At 38.4% G+C, this 22,890-nt stretch overlaps 1 protein-coding gene across 1 annotated transcript in view; it reads left to right on the top strand.

Annotated features, from left to right (window-relative positions):
• Positions 1-22,890, top strand: part of kiaa0930 — a 43,526-nt gene that overhangs the window by 701 nt on the left and 19,935 nt on the right. The window contains exon 2 of the mRNA XM_088922867.1: positions 20,326-20,474. Coding sequence (XP_088778993.1) covers positions 20,326-20,474 — 149 coding nt within the window. The remainder of the gene's footprint in view (positions 1-20,325; positions 20,475-22,890) is intronic.

Below are 22,890 nucleotides of genomic sequence, written 5' to 3'. Positions count from 1 at the left end.
TGGGGAATTACCGGCTTGTACAGAAAATTGATCCTCAGACAGTTTATATGTAGTTTTTTTAAACAATAACTGAATCATTTTACGATTTTTACGCCAATGCAGCTCGACTGAAAGACTGACTGAGGGTAAAAGAGGGTGTATATTGTCCAGGCTTTTCACACTCGTATCCCAGTCCCTGCAAGAAAAACGTGAGCAGATGTTCTCATCATATTAGCTGGTGGCGGGGTGTAAAATACGTCTGTAGACTGTCCGTAGGACACCCAGACACATTTACCACCTTGCTCTGAAGCTCTCAAGAGGTTACTGTTGCTGAAAAAGAGGGAGCTTCGATTTGGTCACGGAGTCGGATGAAGAACAATTTTACCGTCATGTTAATGTTATTTAGCATAGATAATTTATATGTCACATTATTTATCCGTGCTCCGCCAGCCAGAATATAATGTAATTCATGTCGTTTTACACTTTATGTGCTCTGTGAAGCCTGTATTGTAGTTTTATTTTCAAGAACAAAACGGAAAATAAAAATGCGGGCATGCTATAAGTCCCTGTGGATATCGTATTCCTAACGATTCTTTTCAAATTCTCAGTCATGGTCATTGTCTTGACAAGATGCATGACTGCTCCTTGACTTCCACGTTAGGATATGCTGCCCTTGAGTTCCCTTCAGAGGAAAAAAAAAAAACGTCTTTAGAAGACGTATTCATTCTCAGTCTGTGTATATACAGTAAATTGCCTTGTACAGTGAGTGCTGTGAGGCTTATTCACAAACTGAAACGGAAACTTATTGAGAAAAGGGTTCTCGGATGTGGAGCAAAGGAGGTTCTCAGATGTGGAGAAATCGTATTCTGTAATTTTGTAAGCAGACAATTCAGTTTGTTTTTTTTACGTGAGTTAATGATGTCTTTCTGAAGGAAAGTCCCGTGTCTGTTACTGATGTCTTGAGCGCTTAAATGGCACTAGCTAGTTTAATGCACAATCTGCAATGTTGTATCTAGGTACCTTCCTAAAACCTTAGAACACAAGAACAGTTACAGTGTAGCCTCTTTGCTAGTTAGTAGCAGTTAATTGAGCCAAGGGTCTCATCAAGTCATTTCTTGAAAGGCCTCTTGGATCAGGTCCCCTCTTAGTCTTTTTTGCTTAAGACTAAAAAGTACAAGACCTGGAAACAGTTAAATGAGAATTAGTTCTCAAGTGAGTTATGTGGTTAAATATTTTTTTATAAAAAGGTATTGATATTTCAATGTGTAAAAAGCTTGGTATTTAAAATTGATTTCTTTTTTGCACAGATGGAAAGGAATAGCAATTTCATTTTTCGGTGCTGCAAGTAATAAGTGCTGCAGAAATCTCTTGCATGTATGTATTAAAAACTAGACTTTCTCCCTGTTTTATTTCGTGCCATAGAATTCTTCAAGTGAACCAACCAGTTTGGTGCATTAAGAAATGTAATCCCTGTAAAGCCTTTGGAGTTCTCTTCCTCTCTTATTGTTTTATTTTAAGATTTCTCTTTAATTTCAGTTTTTGGCGTGATAGAAAAACAGAAGTCATCTTGCCTTAGGAAGTGATTAACAACAGAATTCTTGGAATCCATAATGAGAGACACACATCATGTGAACTATAGGTCACAACTGACATCTCTTCTTCCCTTTTTAGCTACACATTTTCTTACAATTTTGTGTCTTTAGCTTTTTAGAAGATTGTACACAAGGAATCCCTGAAAAAATTAATGATCCATCGATAGAAGTGAACTGTTTTCTTAGTTGGGTTACCTTGCAGTGGCACTGAACAATACATGTAAGTTATGCAAAGTTAATGAAATGGTTGTCAGATGTTGCTTCATTCAAGACTAACGTGGATATGAGATGCAAAGGTCTTCAGACTTCTTTTATGGGTACTTCATTCTTTCCTAAATAAGTGAAAGAATTATGTCAGGATATAGGCCTGGACTTTAAATTGTTTGGATGATATTTATGTACTGAAAGGTGTAACAACTGACGTTCTTGAAACTGCTGTCCAAGAGAAGATCAATATCCATGTGGATCTAAAAAAGAGACAGAAATGTGAAGAATGCACAACCATTGAAATTAAGTATGTGTAAATCCTGGTGCACACTGGGAATACAATTAAGGTTTTAAGTGTTAAATCTGTTGTGTGGAACTAGAATTTACCCAGTAGAATAAAGTTGTGATGTAGACTCACTTGATATGGAATCCAGTTTCCAATCCTTACAGCCACTTCAGAAGAACAACACAGATAACAGATAAGAAATTTCACAGAGGGGCTTAGTTATTAGCTCTGTTGTCAAACTGGAATCTCTTTAGTCTCAGCAGATTACAGCTGACACTCACAAAGCTTAATGAGTACCACATCTTTTGCCATAGTGTGCTCCTTAATTCCATTGCCACAATTTTTCTCTTTCCTTGTTGGTTCTTGTCATTTTTTGTGTGCATTTTCTGCGTTCCTTATTTTCCTTCATTACTATATAGGGAAAAATTAGATATTTATACAACTGGTAGTTCATCCTCCCAGGTGGAGTCGAGTTAGACTTTGTGCTCTTTTTCTGAACCGGGATTGGAAGGGAAGGAGCAGTACAGCAGTACATGAGCAGGGCGGAGCGGTGGCTCTGTGGCTAAGGATCTGCGCCTGTGGCTGGAAGGTTGCCGGTTCAAATCCCTCAGCCGGCAGAGGAATCCTACTCCATTGAACCCCTGAGCAAGGCCCTTAACCCCAGCTGCTATAGGGGTGCCGTATAAATGGCTGACCCTGCGCTCTGACCCCATGCTTCTCTCCCTGTCTGTGTGCCTGTGTGTCTCACGGATAGCAAGCTGGGGTATGCGAAAAGACAAATTCCTGATGCAAGAAATTGTGTATGGCCAATAAAGTGATCTTCTCTTATCTTACATTAATAGTGTATCATAATAATATTGCCATCTCTGTTATTTTCATGAATCTTGCACTAACAAAATGTTTGCAAACATTTTTTCCCTGATGTTTTTATCGTCTTACATTTGACAGCTTGCTTACTCACTCTAGATCCCCATTGTGTAGAAGTAACAATGTAATCTGAGGATTCGACAGCATAGGAGAATTTTTTGTCACTTAACCACAGAGGATTTAGTGTAAATTAATTTCATGAATCCCAGCGATACAGTGAGGCTAATGCATGAAGCATTGGACGTGGAATCAAAGCTTGAGAGGGAAAGAAAGAGCCCCAGGAATTTAGAGTTTGGAAAGAAGCACTGAAATGGAATTCAGCTCCACTTTGAGTGGAAGACATCTCTGTCAAGTGTCTCAGGCCTGGGATCTTTCCTCCTCGATGGCAGAAGGGGCAAGGATTTGTGGTTTTTGTCTGTGCCTCGGTCAGTTCGGTCCTGCTGAGTCCCCCCTCACACGGAGTCCTTCAGCTTGTGTGATGTAACCTCCATCTGTTTTCACTGCACATTTAAAGAGACACGCAGTCCACTTTTCCTTAGCAAAGGTCATGGGATAAATTGGATTCCTTTTTTTCAGGCTTGTTTAATGTAACATGTCTTACATAAGGTTTTTTTGCCATTTTGCTATGCATGTAAATGTGGAAGAATACTTGCCTTGTGTTCTCTACGTGTGTGAGACTGGTCTTTTTGGGCGCTACTGTTAAATGTCTAGCTGTTTTCTGACAAACAGAACTTAAACAATGGAAGTAGTAGAAGGCTTTGTGTGGTAGCTGGCTATGAATTGATTAATTGAATCAAAAGGCTTTGTTAAATCATACAGCATGGATCTCTTGGTCATCTAGAGTCCAGTCTTTAGAAGGACAAAAAAGTCTGTGAAAAACTTTTGCTGACATAGTGAAGTGGTGCTGTTGATGTACAAAGAATATGTCTTTACTGTAAACTGTAGACTATAAACTGCAGTGTACTATACTGTAGACTTAGACTTTGGCTGCAATTAGAAAAAATCCAGACGTATGCAATAAAAGGAAGGATGGAAGAAGCTGAATGCCAAATTATGACTGGAGTAAAATAAGTTAGCTATATACTAGTATATTTCAATTGAACATTTGAACCCCTGACCGCACACGGGAAAGAATGACAAACTGTGGGCAGACTCTTTCAACCTGCCCCAACTTCGAGCCGCTCGTCTAACAACATGTCAACAGGCCACGCCCTGCACATGGCGATTTTGGTGCTGATCTGAGGAACGGTGTGTGCCTCATTGACATTACCGTATCCCTGTGAGCACCCTGGAGGTCGCAAAGGTCAACTTTTCGAACAAGGAACCATGGAGCTCAGCCTTCACTCAGGCGAGCACCTTTGGCCACTTGGGAGGTCTCTATGCATGTTCATACTAATGCCTAAATAAATGAGAACTGGTCAAATTCGTCCCTACCCCCAACTACCCCCAACACATTTTTAAGAGAAAATTTAAGAGAAACTGCTGTTAACATAACCCTGGCGTCAAAGGCCATGTCTGCTGTGTCACAAGATAGCTCATGCTTCAGTCAGGAGCTAGTTCTGTGACTACATTGTTCATATTTTCCTCTGTTGCAGAAAAAAAGACTGTCAAGGTTAGTGTGGGAATTCTTCCATAATTTGTGTTTTTTTCGTGGCAAAGTGGGCAATGTAGCAAACTGAGTCATGTACGTTCCCCGTATCGTAGCTGCACCTCACTGGGTATATGGATTTCAAAAAGAAGATGTAAGACTCTAAAATGAAAACACAGGGGTGTTTTGAGTGTACAATGAGTATGCATCACGTCTAAAAATAAAACACATTGGGTTACATGAAGTTAGACCAAGATACAAGGTTCACCATACGCATAAGCTACATTGTCTGAAGTGACAAAAAAAATAAAGAGGCCTCGGTTAGGAGGAGGCAGATAATGAGATCAAGTAATGTGATGGTACAGCAGGTACTTTAATGGAAAGCCAGGGAGAGCAAACGTGACTTCATTTTCAATTTAGCTGAGAGAGGTAAAGGTTAGGAGCTGCCGACCGGGGAGTACAGTAGCTCCCCGTGAGCAGACAGGTTCCTGCACCCTGGAAGAATAGGACTGGCCCAGTATAGAGAGCATCGGGAGAAGTGGTGCTCAGACTGGCAGCAGATGAGGGGTAACATGTTTGGAGTACTTTTGCACCAGCAGGGGATTCGTAATCCAATACAATGGGAATCCAACAGCAGTCTGTCTCGGTAGTCCACAAGCGAACAGAACTGACAAAGAGATGAGGTGATATCTGGGAGTGTCTCCACAGTGACGATAAGCTGGTGGGGGAAGGATTATAAGAGGAGGTTGAAAGACTGGATCTTTGCAGCAGATGAAGGACATTGGCAGGACGGTACAAGTGCGGGAGGAGAGGACGGCAGGCAGAACTGCAGGTGTTCACCGCTTGGATTGCGGTTGTGTGAGGTTGAAGAGGGGAATTGGTGTCTCATACCTGCCAGCTGATTAGAGGGGGCGATGGACAGATCTATAGCTCACAAGATGAAGACCAGCCCTAGAGTTTGAAAGTGTATTTTGACAGAGTTTGAAGTGTATTTTCTAATCTTTTAGTGACCCGATGCTATGACGCTCTGTGTTTGCATTCAGACGTGGTCTTGAGTTCCCAGAGGTCCAGACAGTACAATGCCAAGGACAGCTGCTGTTTGTACTGACAGGTGCCTAACAAATGAATGACATTTAAGTAGCTAAAATCGGTACAGCAACACTGTCCTATCAGTACAGATAAGAGTCTGAATAATATTTTCTTTTGTTCTGCGTTGTTTAGAACTAGAAACAGGCAGACTATCTAACTGCATGTTTGTATGCATAAGATTTTCACAAGGTGTTGATTGCTTAAATTTGTCTATTATCTGTGAACTGGTTTCCTTTGATTTGATGTTTTTTTTTATGGATGTAAAATATATATATATAAAAAAAGCCATGACAGACACATGGCAGAAGTGTAGAGTACTGGCTATGGCCCTGGAGCAAAGGGTCATGGGTTCAAATCCTGAGTGGTATGCTGCTGTTGTAACATGTAACACACTGTGCTCTCCAAAAGTATTGGGGCAGAAAAATAAAAACTGTTATTTTTGGAAGTGCATTTAAAAGTGAGAACAGGAACCACTTTACCCTTTTCCCAAAGGATGGTGGGAGTGCAGAACAAGCTACTCAGCCATGTTGTTGAAGCCAGTACCCTGGCTTCCTTCAAGAACAGGCTGGATGAGATCCTTGGGTCAAGTAACTACTCACTACCAGATGGGCTGAATGGTTTGGAAGCTTTTTAATGTGGACAGGTCGAGCAAGATAAAGCTATTTCTTCTAGGACAGAGGCAGCTGAGAGGGAATTTGATCCTGAGAGGTAGCGACAGGTTGAACTCAGGGGACTGTTTCCACACTCATTAGTGAAACAAGGACACGGGGTCACAATTGGAAACTTAAGGGGAATTACTTAAGGAGAAAGAATAGGAAACAGTTCTTTACTCAAAGAGTAGTTGGTGTCTAGAACAGGCATTTCCAGGCCCAGACTCTGGGCACCTGTAAGAATCAATTGGCTGGAATTTTAGATTTGCTTTTTGTAGCTGCTCAACCAGCAGATGAGCAAGATGCATGTCCTGTTCTCATTTACTCTTTTCTCATGTACTCTCTAAAGCCAGTAACCACTGCCTCATTCTTCCATCTTCTGCTCGTGCTGTGCTTTGCCCCCAAGCTTTGCCTTCTTTGATGGCAGTACAGTTTCATCATCTGCAAAGATTTGCTTTTAAATGTGTCATAAAATATCTAATGTGTTTAGTTGCTGGCATTGATTTTTCGAATGTCCTTCAGAGATGTCTTTATAAATAAAGATCGGTGTGAGATGAGATGCAACTTCCTCAGTCCAAGCGAGTCAAAGTCAGTTCAGTTTTACACCAGACATATTTATTCTGGGCAGTAGCAACCCTTCCAGACCAAGGCAGAGTCAGTGTACAATCGCCTCACATATTAGATGCAGAAACATCTTGCTTTTTATTTGGTTTACGGACACCGTGGACATTTCTGGGACCGGTGCATATTGCAAGGTGGTTTCTATTGCAGTAGAGTCCAAGTTGAAGAACACTGGGATTCATCAGCTACCCTCTGAATTGTGGAATTGAGAAATACTGTAGATCTATTAAGAGATATCTTAAAAAATCTAAAATAGAAACATTGTGAAATTGTGCCTATATTGAATGTCTGAAATTAAACCACCTTCTTACTAGAGACTGACTTCTGCCACCTGTCTGCCTGGAGGAGGTTTGTCTAGCTGTTCTCCAAAACAGTATTACTGCAGAATTAAAATGTGCTTTTTGCCAGTAATGGCGTCTTGATCACCTGGTGCTGGGTGTAGAGCTCTAACTCAAAATGGGGAATGTTACATGAATGAACCAATTCGCCTTAACTTGTTTCTTAGAACCAATTATGCACCTAAAGATTAATTTGATTTTTCTACTGAAAAGCAGAAACAATTAAGAATGTTTTGGCTGTTGAGGCTTCTTTATGCTTGATGCTGTGAGCCTTTTTCAAAACTGAAAAAGGCTCAACAGCCAAAACATTTCTTTTTTCGAGCATTTCAGCAAGGATTTAACCTCTCCTTGTTCTTTTGCAGCTAACACACACCGAAGCAGCTTTGCACAGGGAACTAATTTGTCTAAATGTTGCCATTAAATCTGCGCCTCAAAACGCTGCAGTGGCTGGTTCCCTTTCAAAAGCAAGCAAGCCATTATTTGACATGGATGTGCAAGGGGTCTGTTCCACAGCTGTCTGTCTGTATATGCTTATTAACGTATGTGGCATTAGGGTTTTGAGAATTATGTTGAAAGTGTTGAAAAGCTTTGTTGAGAAAAAAAATGTGACATAAAACCTGCATTGTGTAGCACTGATTTCTGATACTAAACCTGTGAGCAGAGGTTCTTATAGCTGATACACAGGTACATGTGAAGATTTTTTTGTGGAAAAAAGGTGTTTTTTGATGCTCCCCATAAAAAAAGACAGATCCTGTGAATGTTGAGTATGAGGTAAGGTTATTGCTCCCCAACCAACTGTGAGAGGAGGTGTTGTGGGCAGAGAGGCAGGCTGTGTGTGAAACCACTTGTCTAGGTAATCCTATGAATTAGTTTCATTGCAAAACTTTGTTTTTATATCACAGCTGTATTTAGTGAAATTACTAAATCGATATCATAGAAGTTTGAATTTCATGTGTTTCATCAAGTGTTTGCGTAAGACAGCAGCATTCCAAATTCTCAACAATGCTGTTTAGAACTCGGCTTATATGATCTGAGAATGATTTCAAAAGTGACTAAGTGTGATTTGTCTTGTGTCGTGACTGTTCCTGCTGTCTGCTATGCAGCAACAGCACCTCTGGACTGTACTGTTTGACGACTCCGAAGAAAAAGAGAAGTCATTGGCTTTCTGACAGCTCGTTAGGCTGGTTCAGTTCCTTGTTCCTGTAGGAATCAGTAGCTTCTGTGGGCTCAGAATCACAGGGCAGCTTGAAATGAAAAAAAATTAAGACAGGAGTAGACGGGACGATAACAAAACAGGAAAATATCCAACCCAAGAGAGAAAGGGAATATCTTAAAGTCTCAATGCCATCAAATTCATCCTTATAAATGTAAAAACCTCCTCAACGTTCCTTTCAGGCATGTTACCCATTTTTTTTATTCTGGTTTTAATCTCCACGATATATCAAAACAGTCTTCGTGTTTTTGACATGGCTCCTGCAAACTACTTTTCTAGAACTAAACAATGCTACTTACAGTATTTGTTCCCTCATGGGGGTGGATTAATTTAAGTGTTACAGGCCCCTTAACATGTGTGTTACTAGTCATCTTAATAAAAAGGACGGTAAAAGATCACCTCTCTCAGATGTGGGGATGATGTTCTCTGTTTTGTCTCAACGCAGAGTAGAAGGCTTAGCCTGGCTGCAGTCACCCCTTTCCTCATTCACACCCTTTCTAATCCCCTTTCATTCCCAATCACTGTCCCTTGCAGTGCAGGGGCCGGTTGCCGGATCTATAGAATTATACAGAATATAATAACAGCACTGGAAAATAGCTTCGTGCTTCTGCGAGGCAAGGAACACATCCCATGGTCATTTGAGTTGGTGTATAAATCACTAAATTAAACACTGAAGAGCTCTGAGTGGGTAGCTATGCTGGTGTGAAAGCTTGAAAGAAACAAATAGAGGTTAATTCCGCTGTGAAAGGCAGCAAGAAAAAAATATTTTGGCTGTTCAGCCTTCAGATGTGAGCTTTCTTCCATTTCGTCCCAGACCCTGCCCGTGGTGCTGACTTCAAATTGCGTGGAAGATTGGTGATGCAGACGTCTTCCCTTAGAGGGACATTTGTGCCCTTTTTATTTGTGGAAAAGAAGACTGGTGTGCAGCGATCAAAGTAATCGAGCCTGACCAAAGTAAATACTGTTCATTCCCTTTCAGACTTTTTGGTAGAAGGTTTTTGACGGCAAACAACAAGATCTTTCCACCCCAGTTTAAGATGATATTCCAATTTTGCCCTTTACTGTTGCCTGAAATGATGGAATAGCCTCAATATTTCAACTTCTCACAGTGCAAATTGTTGATAGATGTATGGGTGAGGCTTTAATGACGTACTTGAACCCCTAAAGTGGACGAGGGGTCAGCGCAGCTGCTGTCCGGGTCACAGCCGGGCGCCAGTTGGAAGGTGCCTGATTAACCTGCTGGAAGCAGCACGTGAGGACCAGGCTTGCCTTCCTCTCTGTGAGCTCTTGTCCACCTTGTTTCAGAAGGGCTTTGGGAGAAAGTTCACTGCTCCCTGCACAGCTCTCTCCTTTTCCAGTTCCACAGAAAGCTTGGAATTGTGGCAAGCTGAGAGTGAGCCGGAGTACGGTAAATATTCCACCAAAGCTCCACACCAACCGATGTCTTATTTGTTGTTCCTGAACCTATGTTGCCCATTTTGCAGTAAAATGAAGGAATTTCTGTTCTTTGTGGTTGCTTGTTTTCTGTCCCAGGTCTTTCATGCGAGTATTTGGAGCTTCCTTTTAATGACATATGTTTTAAGGTACTGGTGTGTCAGGAATGGATTCACCAGAAAGAAACCGTATTCATTTGTGCGTTCAAGATCGCAATCTTCAAGGGGTGGCCTCAGACCTGCCATGTTGAAACACGTTTCTCTTCTCGATGAAAACTGGAGTGAACTCCAGACTCGTAATCACGGTGGGTCATCGCTGCTCATTGTGTCCGACAAGGACGCATGTGACTATATACAGCTCATACTGTATGGTCTGGCACAGACACAGAACTTCCATCTATGTATTTCAGAAGTTAAAGCTCCAGGGCTTCCCAGTTAAATCTGATGTCTCGGCATGTCCCCAGGCAGCATACAGGGGTTGAACTGTCACAGCTCTCAATGTGCCAGATAAGCAGTTGACTCCTCTGAGGTTTCCCCGATCCCTGCCCGTGTCTCACCACGCTGGGAATAGACTTACAAGTCATCATTCTCTTTTCACTGAGTATACGAAAATGAACAGTTGCATTCACTCTCAAATGCTCTGATATGCACCATCAGAATGACTGTAGACAGGAGCCTGGTAAATAAAAGCTTGCTAATGTGTAATTTTTACAAAGCATTTTATTTATTTTACCAGCGTGCCAGGGAAACTGTCAGACATACTGTGTACTTGAGACAAGGTCACTGGTGCTGAAAGTGTCTGGAGTGTGGCCAGACTTAAGATACATTTTCTGCAGAAGAAACAAAAAGGAAAAGCTTATAGGTATTTTTAAACCTCCTTATTGTGAGCAAGATTTTAATCCGTAGTATCTAAAAAAACATGTTGTTTACATTTCAGTTCCGATTGTGCTTTGAAAGATAATGCAGTGTAATACCCTGTTTTTGGCATACAAGGTTAAAAACACCATTTTAACACCACACGTGCTGTAACTTTTTCACACAAGACGTACTTTTGTAGAAATACTTTTCATGGCTTTCTGACTTATTCTAAATAATACAGCAATTACCCAGACCACTAAGATAGAGTAATTGATGTCCTAGTGTAGGTAAAGGTTTTTATGAGGAGAATAATAAAGGACATTAGGCCTTCTGCTTCCCCATAACTGTTGAAAGCTCTCCCCTCAGCTTTTATAACTGAAAATGTCTTTTTAAACTGTCCTTTCCTGAAGTGCAATTTTATTGGCTTGTTTCTGTGCTTAACCTGCTCCATGTGTAGAGCTTTGTGCAAGCAAGGAACAAATTTATGCTATTTGAGCATTTTTGATGTGAATTCATTGAGAATTTACATCTTAATAATATTTAGTATCCCATTTTCTAGAATTTACAATAGTAAGTTCATAATGCTCTTAACTGAATGTTAAAAAATCTTATCACAATTGCCTGAATATGTACTTGACATATACCATTTATTAGACTGGAGCATTTCTTAATGTGATTTCAGCTTTCATTTCTAAAGGATGTTTTAAAAGTTTGTTTAGTATCACATTCAATAAAAGCTTTATTGTCCCTCTTGGGGAAATTTATTTTATAGCACATTTCCAACATAACAGACAGACAAAACTTAAGCAACCAAGAAGTCAGTGCAAAATCAACATTCATATGAATGAATATCTTAATTGTACTATAGTATTAGACCCTTCTAGAAAAGTACAACCTGAAATCTTTAATGCGTGTATTATTCTAGTTACTCTGCCATGTTCAAAATGAGCAGTTTTTGCTTGTAGATTTAAGAAATTTCTGTTCTGTTAGTATGATGTTGCGTAACTGAGTTTTATTTTTAGACTTTTCTGCAATGCAAAAAATTTAAGGGTGCAAGATCTGTGTTCACACTACTTTCTGTTGTTGAGTGCTGTTAAACTGTCACATAGTCTGTCTTTCACAACCTAACTTCTTAAAAGATGGTTGTTTTCCTGTCTGTTTTACTGCTTAGTTTTCCGGAAGTCTATTGCTTTCTTAGTTTGAAGGTTGAAGAATCGCCATTTTCTACTGGAATATTGGTTGATTTATAAGGGCTACATACTGTATATCCAAGTGCGTAAAATGATTAATCCTCTTTGTTAGTCCTGATAGTCTCTTCACCAAGTATTATATCACATTTTCATTTTCATGTTCACTTTTCCTGGACTTTTGTCATATTCTGTATAACCTTTGATTTCTAAAGGTTTGAGTCTTTTTCATGAATGTCTGAGTTGCATAGGGAAAACTTTTTTTTGTGAGTTTGAGAGCACAAATTAATAGTTTGCATTTATTATGGTTACTTGTTTGTGGTGACAATATGAATTGCAGTGAAGGTGATTTTGGAATATTTGTAAGTGCTAGGCATGTGCAGCAGGAGTTTAGTCTTTTCATTCTACATAGCTACTTCCTTAAAATGCGGAGAGAGGTAGGTATTGTGGGGGGGGAAAATGGAAAGTAAAATTGGACACTGTTTAAAAAAAACTGGAAGTAAGAAAATTCCAATCAATGTTGGGAGTAATGGATGGGAAGACCCAGAGTTCTTTTCTTCTTGTTTCTCAAACCTTGGAAAGCAGTTATTCTAAAACTAGCATACTGTCACTTTTGTAAGATGTCAGAAAAATATATTCCAATTTCAATACAGTTTTTAAATATTTCAAATGACTTTCTCTTGAATGAGTAGATAGGCTGTGTTTATGATATAGCAGCTAACAAAGGCATGGTGGCACTTGTAACCTGACAGGCAGTTTTAGAGGTGCTGAGGGAAGCATTCTGTGATCAAGTGTGAGATATCTATCATGTGTGCGAGATTCCCCTTTTCAATTAAACCTGCATGTGTGTTCCCTTTGAGCATCCAAAGCAGAAAAAAAACATTTTGAATCCGATACTGTAGTTTCTGTACACAAAGAGTCTCCTTGTTAATTTATAAGAAGCAAAGGTTTCCAAATGACAAGAAAATTTGAGCAAGAAAGATATTCAATCCTGTCCTTTAAATTAGTGAGAAACATGCCTTGATGAATCCTGATGAATGTTGTAAAGTGTCTTTTCACCATCAGTTCAGTTCACTCTTTTGTTGGCTAATAAGATTATTGGAAGAAGAGGCACGGTAATGTCTTGTCATTTTGCTTACAGCTACAGGATTGTTCTTCTGGGAATTAGTTATGTGAAATGCTCTCTTGACATTATTAACCTGTGATCCTAAAAGTGAAATTGGTGGATTAGCTGTTCTGCAAAGTTTATACAATCATAAACAGAACACTGCAGAATATCATCCTCTCCCCAAAACATTCTATACCTTTTTTTCACATCAAAAAGTATTCAAAGTGATCCAGGATTATTTCAAAACGCTAACTTCAGCTACTTAACAATTTTCCGGAACTTGAGCCAAATTGCAAAAAAAAAAAAACCCAACCCAAAAGGCACATTCTATTGCACACGCGTCAAGGAATGAAGGGATTGCAAGCAGTAAGGTCAAAAACGGCGAGTTCCCTTTTTGACCTTTAAAAAATCTAATAGGACTGCTGCACTTCTGTCTTCTGCCATGTCAATTAAACAGGTATTTTTTTTTCCTTTTTCCACTCCACTTCCACATTTTACGTACTGATCAGAAACCAGTATTTCCCCTTTGAATCTCCTTCCACAGCAACACTTCATTTTCAGAGTCCAGTGTAATGGATAACTGTTGAAGCATCTCACATGGTAATCGGTGGTTAGCTAATCAGCAAATGGCATGGCTTCTGTATAAAGAATCCTTAGCACTGGCAGGCTGAAATTTGCAGCTTGAGATGAGAAGATGTTATTTATGTGCTTGAACAGTATGAATGCTGGAGGCTCATTTCGTTCCATAGCAGTGAACAGTTACAGGTAGTGGACAAAAAATGGAAACAATACTAAGTCCCTTAGTATGGTTTAGGTTATCTATTGTACAAGGTATCCTAACACTGTATAATGTTACAGTTTTACATCAATTTATGGAAATGATATATTTGTAACCGTATATCCTCACATGGTTTGCCATTTGTATTGCTTCCCCACATTGTCTAGAAGATGTAAATCATGTGGTAACATGAAGGCTTTAATCTTTTTTTTCCATAAACAGCTTCTTCAGATTCTGCTTTTCCCATTTTGCATCTGTAGTTTGTTTTTGCTGTTGGAAGTCTTCTTTGGAGTTTAACTAATGCCTTCTGAATCAAATCTCTTGTTTCCTTCAGTAAATTTATTAGAATACCAGTTTGCCCTGGGAATTCTATATTTAAGTGCTTACAGCAACTATAACACTTCTCCCTCTTCTGTGTTAATGCTTTAATATACACTAGAATGTTTTTTTCCTCAGCCTGAGACAGGCTAATTGTTTCCTTAATCACCTGAATGAAATATTCGTTTAGTATGGCAGTTCTCATTCGGTCTAGATGTTTCCAGTTATTGAACTAGAAACATTTTACTTAATCTTTTGCTATTATTCTTTTTACTATTATTGAATTACTGAAAAACAAAACATTTATCTATTTTAGCCATTATTGTGATATTCCAGCTCTCTCTTGGCCTTTCCAATATCCTTTTTATTCTCGATGCATTTTAGTGACTTTTGACATTTGAACTTCCTCTAACCATTGTACTAATATTTTTTACCTAGACTAATTTTATGTAGATTTTAAAATGGGAAATTCAATAGAAGAGTACAAATAATTAATAGTTTCTGAGACATCACTATTTTAAATGTAACACTTGAATCTTTCAAATTTCTGGGTCCTATATGCAATGTAACTAGTCACATAAAATAATGTACAACATGTACAATGTAATGAATAATAATACATAACTAAGTATTATTAGATGCAAAAATAAATAGAGGGATATTGAAACGTATATAAATGTTAATCACATGAAGAATGCTCTACAGCTGAAATCTTTTTCTTTTTACCTTTTAGTGTGCAATAACCCTCTGCTTCTATATTAACACACAAATTGTATACACATTTATACTGTTTGTATATAATGGATAAAAGAGATTTAGCATAATCTAATATGTAATACCTACTTGTCACAGTATTATGTCTCTTGCCAGTTGTTTGTTGAATTAATGATTGAAACTGAAGAAAACATTTATTCAGTACAAGAGACAGGGAGACAAATTTTAATTCTTATTTTGCCAGCTCAATCCAGCTCAAGCAAATTATTTTTTGCATCCAAAAATGTTTCTGGCATTGAAATGACCTCTAACACAACACACTTCAGTGGGATTCGATTAAGAAAATCTTTATTTCACAGTTGAGTTGTTATCAAGTGGAATATCTAAGAATAATGTTGTGTTATTTGCTACCTTTTTTATCACTTGATTACAGTGTTCAATTAATCAGCCTTCACCCTTGCAGGTTGTGGAAGAGAAATATAACTGTCAGCCATTCAGTTTTCCTTCCTGGAACAGAAAAGATATTTGTTGTTCATGAGGAAGCATCTCCATATTTTCTCCTTAGGTTGATTTTGAAGTTATTTACTTTACAGATGTTTAGGCTATTTAATTCTGACCATAAAAGAATTGTAAGTAAGTACAACTGAGAGCACAGTGATTATTATGATAAAAGAAAGATGTCTTCTCATGGTGAACAGAAAAAGGACAAGTAAAACCGTAAAAGCCTGTTGTAAGATTAATTGCTTTTAATATATTGGTGTTGGGTTTGTGTATTCCGTACTACCATATTACCTGGGCAGTATGTATTCATGGTATGTTTAAAGCATGCTGCCATAATTTTAGACTTTAGAGTTAGTTGTAGTCTGACCACTTAAAAGTTGTTATACAGGAATGGCTACTGCTTTAAAAGAAATCCAGCTCTTGTGTGGAGAAATTGAGATAATGAGGTTCCTGGAAGTGATTAATAATCTCCATTCCACCATCTTCATTTTGCCGCTTCAAAACCACAGAATAAAATGTATGTAATACAGTACCTTCTTCATATTCTGTGCACTTGTTATGTTTGTTCATTTTCTTTATCTTTCTGTTAGAATTGTGTGGAAATATATTAAAATTCCTTTAACTGATTGTATTCTGTTTCATTCGGTGTTGTTTTGTTTGTTTATGACGCAGGATCAAATATTTCTGGCAGAGCAGTCATTGCAAGACCTCAGACTGCTCTGTACCAAAGTGTGGGCTGGTTGTGGATCATCTTCAGTGACTGTATGCTGAGAGAGCTGACACGTGTCACGTAATTAAGCACCGTGAAATACGGTCATCTTCAGATGCTCAAATAAAGTTTTGTTTTGGAATAGTATCTCAAGTAGTATATTTCAAATAAGTGGAATAAAATAAAAAAAAGTTGAGGCTCCTTAACCTTAACAAAGGCAAATCTCTTCACAAAATATGATCTTCCTCTACTACTGAAACAAATCCACAGGCAGAAACCACAGATATCAAACAATAAGCTGTCCTGGAAAGAATATCAGCTGTTCACCTCAACCTGGGCCTGGATCAGACCCAGTTACTGTATAGGAATGACCTTCTGTAGCAGTGTCATCATTAACATGGTTAAGACTTGACATCTGGATTTATTTCAAGAGCACTGTGTGGGTGGGGGGGAAATGGTTCACAGAAATCTTTTGGGAATACTTTTGAAATAATGAACTACTGAGGTATATTTTTGATTCCAGGCCCAAGTCATTTTCATAGTGCGGTACTATGGTCCAGAGACCTGTTAGTTGTCTTGAGTCGTGTCTTGTTTTCAAAATAGAAAGCTAACAAGAATGTGAACATAATTTGCATTGTTCACTCAATTATTGCACCTTCTTGTCTACTGTTGATTATTTGAATTAATTTTTAAAAGTTTAATTTTTTTGTGAATGTAAGGGTTTGACTATGTATTTTCATTTTAGTACTTCCCTTAAGGTTTAGTAATATTACTTAATCTGCTCAGGAAACCATAGAAAATGTGCTGAAACTAAAGATTTGAAAATGATTTTTTTCTTTACATTTAAAAAATTATTTTTAGCCCTGTAGTGGTTGAGGTGGTACATTTTTTGTTTTCTTATTTAAAATAATTAAGGCAAAAAACATACAACCAGTGACTGTAGTGACTGTTTAGTTCTTATAGTTGATGACCCTTATTTAGGATTCTGAATGTCTTCTCTAATGTAATATGAACATTTTTCAGAACAATGAAATAGAGCATTGCTGTTGCACTTTTATCACACATTTACATTTAGGTTTGCTGTGCGATTGAATTTTCTTATTGGATTGATGTGTGATTTTGGAAATGTCTGCCTTGGAATAACATTTATTTGAATTAGCTGGAGAAGCATTTAAAATGTGTGGTTTTGCATTTTTACTGCATCACTTTGAGGATCAACCCACAAGCACAGAATTTTACCACATACATGTTAATAGCTCAGCTGCTCACTTCAGTCTCCAACTAAATTATTCATGAGACAGCTTTTTCTGTATAGTTATTCAGAATGTCACCACCAGCAGCTACAACAATCCAGTTACACCGACCCTTAATTTCTCTGAAAGAAAAGGGCTCCGACAATTCAGTTCAGAACATCCTATACTTCATGAGACCTGTTACATATGGTTCCCTTGGATCTGCCCTTTGACATGATTTCTTCTATGATAGTTCACAAGAATCTTCTCATGTCTGAAGCACTGCAGAATGTGCACTCGGAGACCTCAGTTTAGAAAAATCCTGTATTTAATAACTAGGCTTTCTGAGTGCACTGTCGCAGGAACTGCGTTTTACAGCTACAGATCTTAAGAACCCATTTCAAAATTTGAACCAAGCAGCAAAGGGATTTTTTTTATTTCCATCTCTGTCCAAAATACAGACTCCTTCTCCAGAGTGGCGATGTAGCTGCAGTATCGTAGTCCTTAAACAGCAGGCCCTACAGCAAGAGGCCCGGCTCCAAACAACTCATAAATAGTTACCTAGCAACCAGGGTGATGACATTGTGGTGGGCTAAAATTTTAGGATGCTGACAAATGCACTGTTTATGTTGGTATCTTTAAGATTTTTTTGAATTGGCATGTCAACTAGAGTGTTATTTTATAATTGGGGAAAAAATTATTTTCACTATACATGGTGATTAGCATTTTTATGAATAGGTTTCCTGGAAATTATTTCAGGTTCTGCTGGGTTCTCTCCTGTGTGTGATAATTAAGTAACTAGACTATCTATGGAATGCTGTGTTGAATGGGAAGTATGTCTAAAAAACTAAGAAAAGACAATCATTTATAAAAAATATAGACATATATATCCAATATAGTACATCAGTACAGGAGTAAAGGATGTCAATTGAAGCTTTTTGGTTCCATGCACAAGATCTGTGTGATGTACTGTTAATGGTGGAATAGCACTACTGCCTTAGAATTACCTCACCACACACACAACTTTGATAAATGCACTCATGCTTCTCAACATATTTTAGGCTGGGGTGTTAATAAATTATCCATATAATCTAATGTCATTTTTAACGCCAAAGTCATTTGGTGGCTGTGTTAACCAAAATAGATGCATTCCTTGTGAAATATCCATTTTATTTCTGTACCAGAATAGTCAATATCTTTTTCAGAACAAGTTAAAGATTCAATGTGTTGGACAATTTATTATTTCAGTGCACATGAGAGCTGAGGCATATGTTTCAATAAAACAAGAAATTCACCACAGAACTGTTGAAAGCAGGTACTATAGTGTTCTGTTTGAAGTACATAGAAATCCTTCATGGTAAAATGTTATTGCTCAACCCAGGTTTGTTTAGAATCCGACTTAAGTGATCACCTTTATTTGTACTGTAAGCAAAAAGAAGAGAAACATAATGCACATAGATTCTGTATGATATAATTGAATGTGCTTCTGCATAGCTTCCAATTTTTTTCTGTATTAGTCCAGTATCTGTGTATTTGCAAAGTATCTTGTGATCGAGGAATTCGATTTTTTTCTGTACAATATTTGAACTGCATTCTTTGTGAACTTTGTGAGTTAAACTTGGTATCATTAGCTGAATGCAAAATTCACATGTGCAGATACTCACCGACAGAATAAACTATGGATGTTTTTTGAAAAACTTTGCTTTTTTCCCCACGAGCTCCTGGATATGCCTATAGCACGTGTGCTGGACAAAAGTAGGATTAGACACCTACTTATTTCATATTTTTTGTCAGGTTAAAGAGCACAATTCTTCATGGCGCCAAAACAAAGCATCTCCTATTCTCAATTTCTGGATGAAAGTACAATAGCTCTGGTCATTTGATAAATAATGCTAGTTATACACTTTTCTTTTTCAACAGATAAGTCTGGAACAGACCTTTGTTGTTGAACTGTAAGTGGTCCGTGTGGTGTTGTCAGCAACACTATGTACCTGTGCATCTATGATGAATCTATGGTTATGGCTGGCGATAGTGTCAGAAATAGGTTGAGTTACAGTGCGAATATTTATAAAATCAAATATAGATGGGTAGGCAGTGCATACTGCATTGCAAGGGCACTGATAAGTCCCACAACTTTCAGTGGCTGCTGCTTCTCATGTCATAAAGTAAAAGCTTGATGTGATTATTCACTGGCTCTGGTAGATTTGATGCAACTGGAGTACTGGATCTCGGTGTAATTAAAATAGCATGGCAATGAAGCAACTTTGCAGTGTAAATGATCTGCAGTCTAATGAGTGTAGCATCACTGCGGCTAGTTCATTAGTATCCAGGCCTTGGGCAGAGTCATGTGTAAACCCTGTGAGCACTGGGCTGTTATTCCAGTCAGGGAAACTTTGCCAGCTGTCCGGTTGCATTTTCAGTCAAGAGCTGACAATTTGTTCTCCTCGGGAGGCTCGGTGATCGTCGCGTGACTGCTCCAGGCAGCGGCCCGGAGACGAGTGACAGGAAGTGAAGGCATCCTCAGCTGTCCCAGCTGCGCTGTGGTTCTGTTTACCAAAAAAAAGTCTCCCAGGTTCACTAAGCATCCTCAGTGACACAAGCTTTTTTAATATCCACGAATTGTTCCCGAATTGAGAGTAAACGCGGGTACAGCTTCAGAGGTCTTCCTGATGCAAAGTGAACACCATTGTGGTATTTTCTGTTATTCACCTTTTTTGTTTAGGGGGTTTATTAGCCTGGGATCGTGTAATTGCAGTAATTACATGACAAATGTCTCTTCCCTGTCCTCTCAATAGTGATGGTGTTGTTTTCACTCCTTAGGAGACTCTTGTGCACCATATAAAAATCGGGTAGTTTGCCTCTTACTTTTCTCTTTGGTTTCCTAAGCCTTTAGATCAAGCACCAAAACATTTCCTCAAGTATCTCTTGTGTCAAACACTTCCCATCATTCACCTTCCACAACACTGTCTCGATCCAGACAGCAGAATTTCTGGAGCTTCAATCATACATTCTGTTGGGGTTTTCTCCCTAACCGCCTTCCTCGTTTTTGTTTTTCAGGATGTCTTAAGGATGACAGGATCGTGTTTTGGACCTGGATGTTTTCTAACTATTTCATGGAGAAATGGGCCCCCAGACAGGACGACATGCTGTTCTATGTGCGGAGAAAGCTGTCCTATGTCAGTGCTGACAATACGGATGGGAAGAAGGTAGGTACTTGGATAGATTCTGCTCACTGTATAATAATGTATAATAATGTGTGCTTCCACTTTGCCAGCCATTAAGTCTAATTATAAATTGGAGAGTGGCTGGCTGCTGCAATAGAAAAAAACGGTATAAAATGTTGCTGTGGGATACCAGTTTGGGTTTTTTGTAAGCTTTTATAATTACTGATCTGTATGAAGAGAACAACAATAATCTGGCACCTTGTCTAAAAGCTGCAGTGCCCTGATACAGTGCAGTACAGTGCATCTCCTTTTATAACTGACCTCTGTGTTTCTGAAAATGAGCCAGAGGTGGCAAGTAGTTTTGATTTTTCTTTCAATGTAAAATGTATTTTAAATATATGCGAAAGAGTGACAAAGAAGACCAATGAAAACTGACAGAAACTGCCTTTGCAGTGTACTCGGAGGTTTTGAGGGCCAGCAAAGCATTGGGCATTAGCTCAACAAAGCATGGCTGATCAGTGGAAAGACTACATTGTTCAAGTTATTGGTCATTTAGTTCAAATTCTTTCCAATCCGTTGTCATGTATCTGAGAAAGGCTCGGAAATATATACCAAAGAATGAAACAATCAAGAATAAAAATATGATATGAAAATAAGAAAACATTGGTTATACAAAATAAAAATGAGCTTAAATCTAAAATAAACCGCAGTGATTCTTTAGTATTTCTAAGGGAATTAAGCAATATTCAGCAGTTTTCTAGACCTCATGGAGGAGTTATAAGCTTTTAAAAAGCTTTGTAAAGTAATGGGAATTTAATTTTAATCGGTAAACTAGGCATCTGTGAGGAGAGGTGGGTAGCAGCTCGCCTTGTTATTTAATTAGCAGAATTTTAGTGTTTTTAACTGGTAAACAGAATCTGCAGAAGGCAGGGTTAAAGAGATGTTTTGTGAAAAAAAATTGGAAATGTGTAACACTATTTGCACAATATCAGCAACAAAAACATAAAAAATTCACTCCTACAACTATTGCTATTGCTCTTTGGCAACAGCTGCCTGTATAAAACTAGCATGTCGGCTTTCAATTTACTTCTGCATAGAAGTTGACATTTCTCAAATTCTCTTGAACTTCTTTTGAATTATTTGGATTTTTTGTTTTCTTTGATAACATAATAACAAGACCCTTTTACCATCAGAAATCTCATCAGATATGAAAAAACACAGTTTCCTTGAGACGAATGGTGGCTCAATCACTGAGGCTGCTCCAGGATTTGGCTGCTTGGAGCAAGTGTGTACAGGTCTTGCAGTGTCAATCCTTTTCACACTGTTCTTGTGTAAAGACATGACCCAGTCAAAATAGGGACACTGTGACTGGATAACGATAGGGAGCCAAGGGGAGCCTGTGTATGGGAGACAAAACACTAACATCACCAAGAGCCCCTGCTTCATGTATGAAATATGTTGTCAGAAACGGGGGGAAAAATGAAAAAAACTTTCAACAATTACCTCTTTGACAAGTTCTAACAATTTCATTGCTTAGTAGTTTTACAAAGTAAACCATTTTTTTATTTTATGGCAAGCCATTAATTACCACAATGTGAATGATTGACATAGACTCTTCCTTCCTGGCAATTAAATAAGCCATGTTTTACAGAACACTTTTATTGTGCAGTGGTTAAGTGTTTATCTGTGTCAGTTTCTGTGATTGAGAAGTTTGCTTCATGTTCATTAGAAATCGTTCCTTTCTCAGATACTCTTTTTCCAAAGGTCAATTTCAGTGCTTAACAACAAAGAAGTTATCCCTTGTAGACTACTAAATAGGTCATCCTATGAAAATTACCACCCATAATTGTTGTGTGAAAAGGCCACTTCAAATCCAGGGCCAAGAGATGTTATCATCAGCTGTGATACACTGGCTAAATACTTTTAGAATTGTCTGGCAGTGTTTGTCTGCACAGCAGAAACTCCTGATGTTAACCAGGCACCTGTGGGCTTCTGTTTCTGTTTCTCTTCTGGCCTACAGGTTGAGACCATTTTGACTACTGTTGACCACAACAGACAGTATACTTGGCTGTACCATGGGGTTTTATTTGTCAGTTCAAAAGCAGCATCACTCAGTATATTTTAAATTCATGATGTCAGAATATAGACATTTACAAACGTGAAGAGGCATTCGGCCCATTCAGCAGTTTCTTGAAAGAAACCAGGATACAAGTCAACAATGTGGCTGGGTGCCTTTTTCATACTCCCACAAAATTTCTGGGTAAAGTAGTGCCTCCTGTTCTCAGTTTTAAATGCACTTCCTAATAGTTTCCATTTGTGTCCTCTGGTTGTGTATCACTGTTCATTCCGACAAAAAATATAATTAAGGATTTGCGTAAATTTCCTAATGTTCCTCTGTGCCTCCTCACAGTGTAGACTAGGGGGTTCCCAGCAGGTTTCTTTAAACCTTAATTGGCTG

The sequence above is a fragment of the Atractosteus spatula genome, chromosome 8 (assembly GCF_055471065.1).
Source record: "Atractosteus spatula isolate fAtrSpa1 chromosome 8, fAtrSpa1.hap1, whole genome shotgun sequence".
In the NCBI taxonomy this organism is placed as follows: Eukaryota; Metazoa; Chordata; class Actinopteri; order Semionotiformes; family Lepisosteidae; genus Atractosteus; species Atractosteus spatula.
The sequence above is the reverse complement of the archived record's forward strand: the minus strand, read 5'-3'. Positions and strand labels throughout refer to the sequence as shown.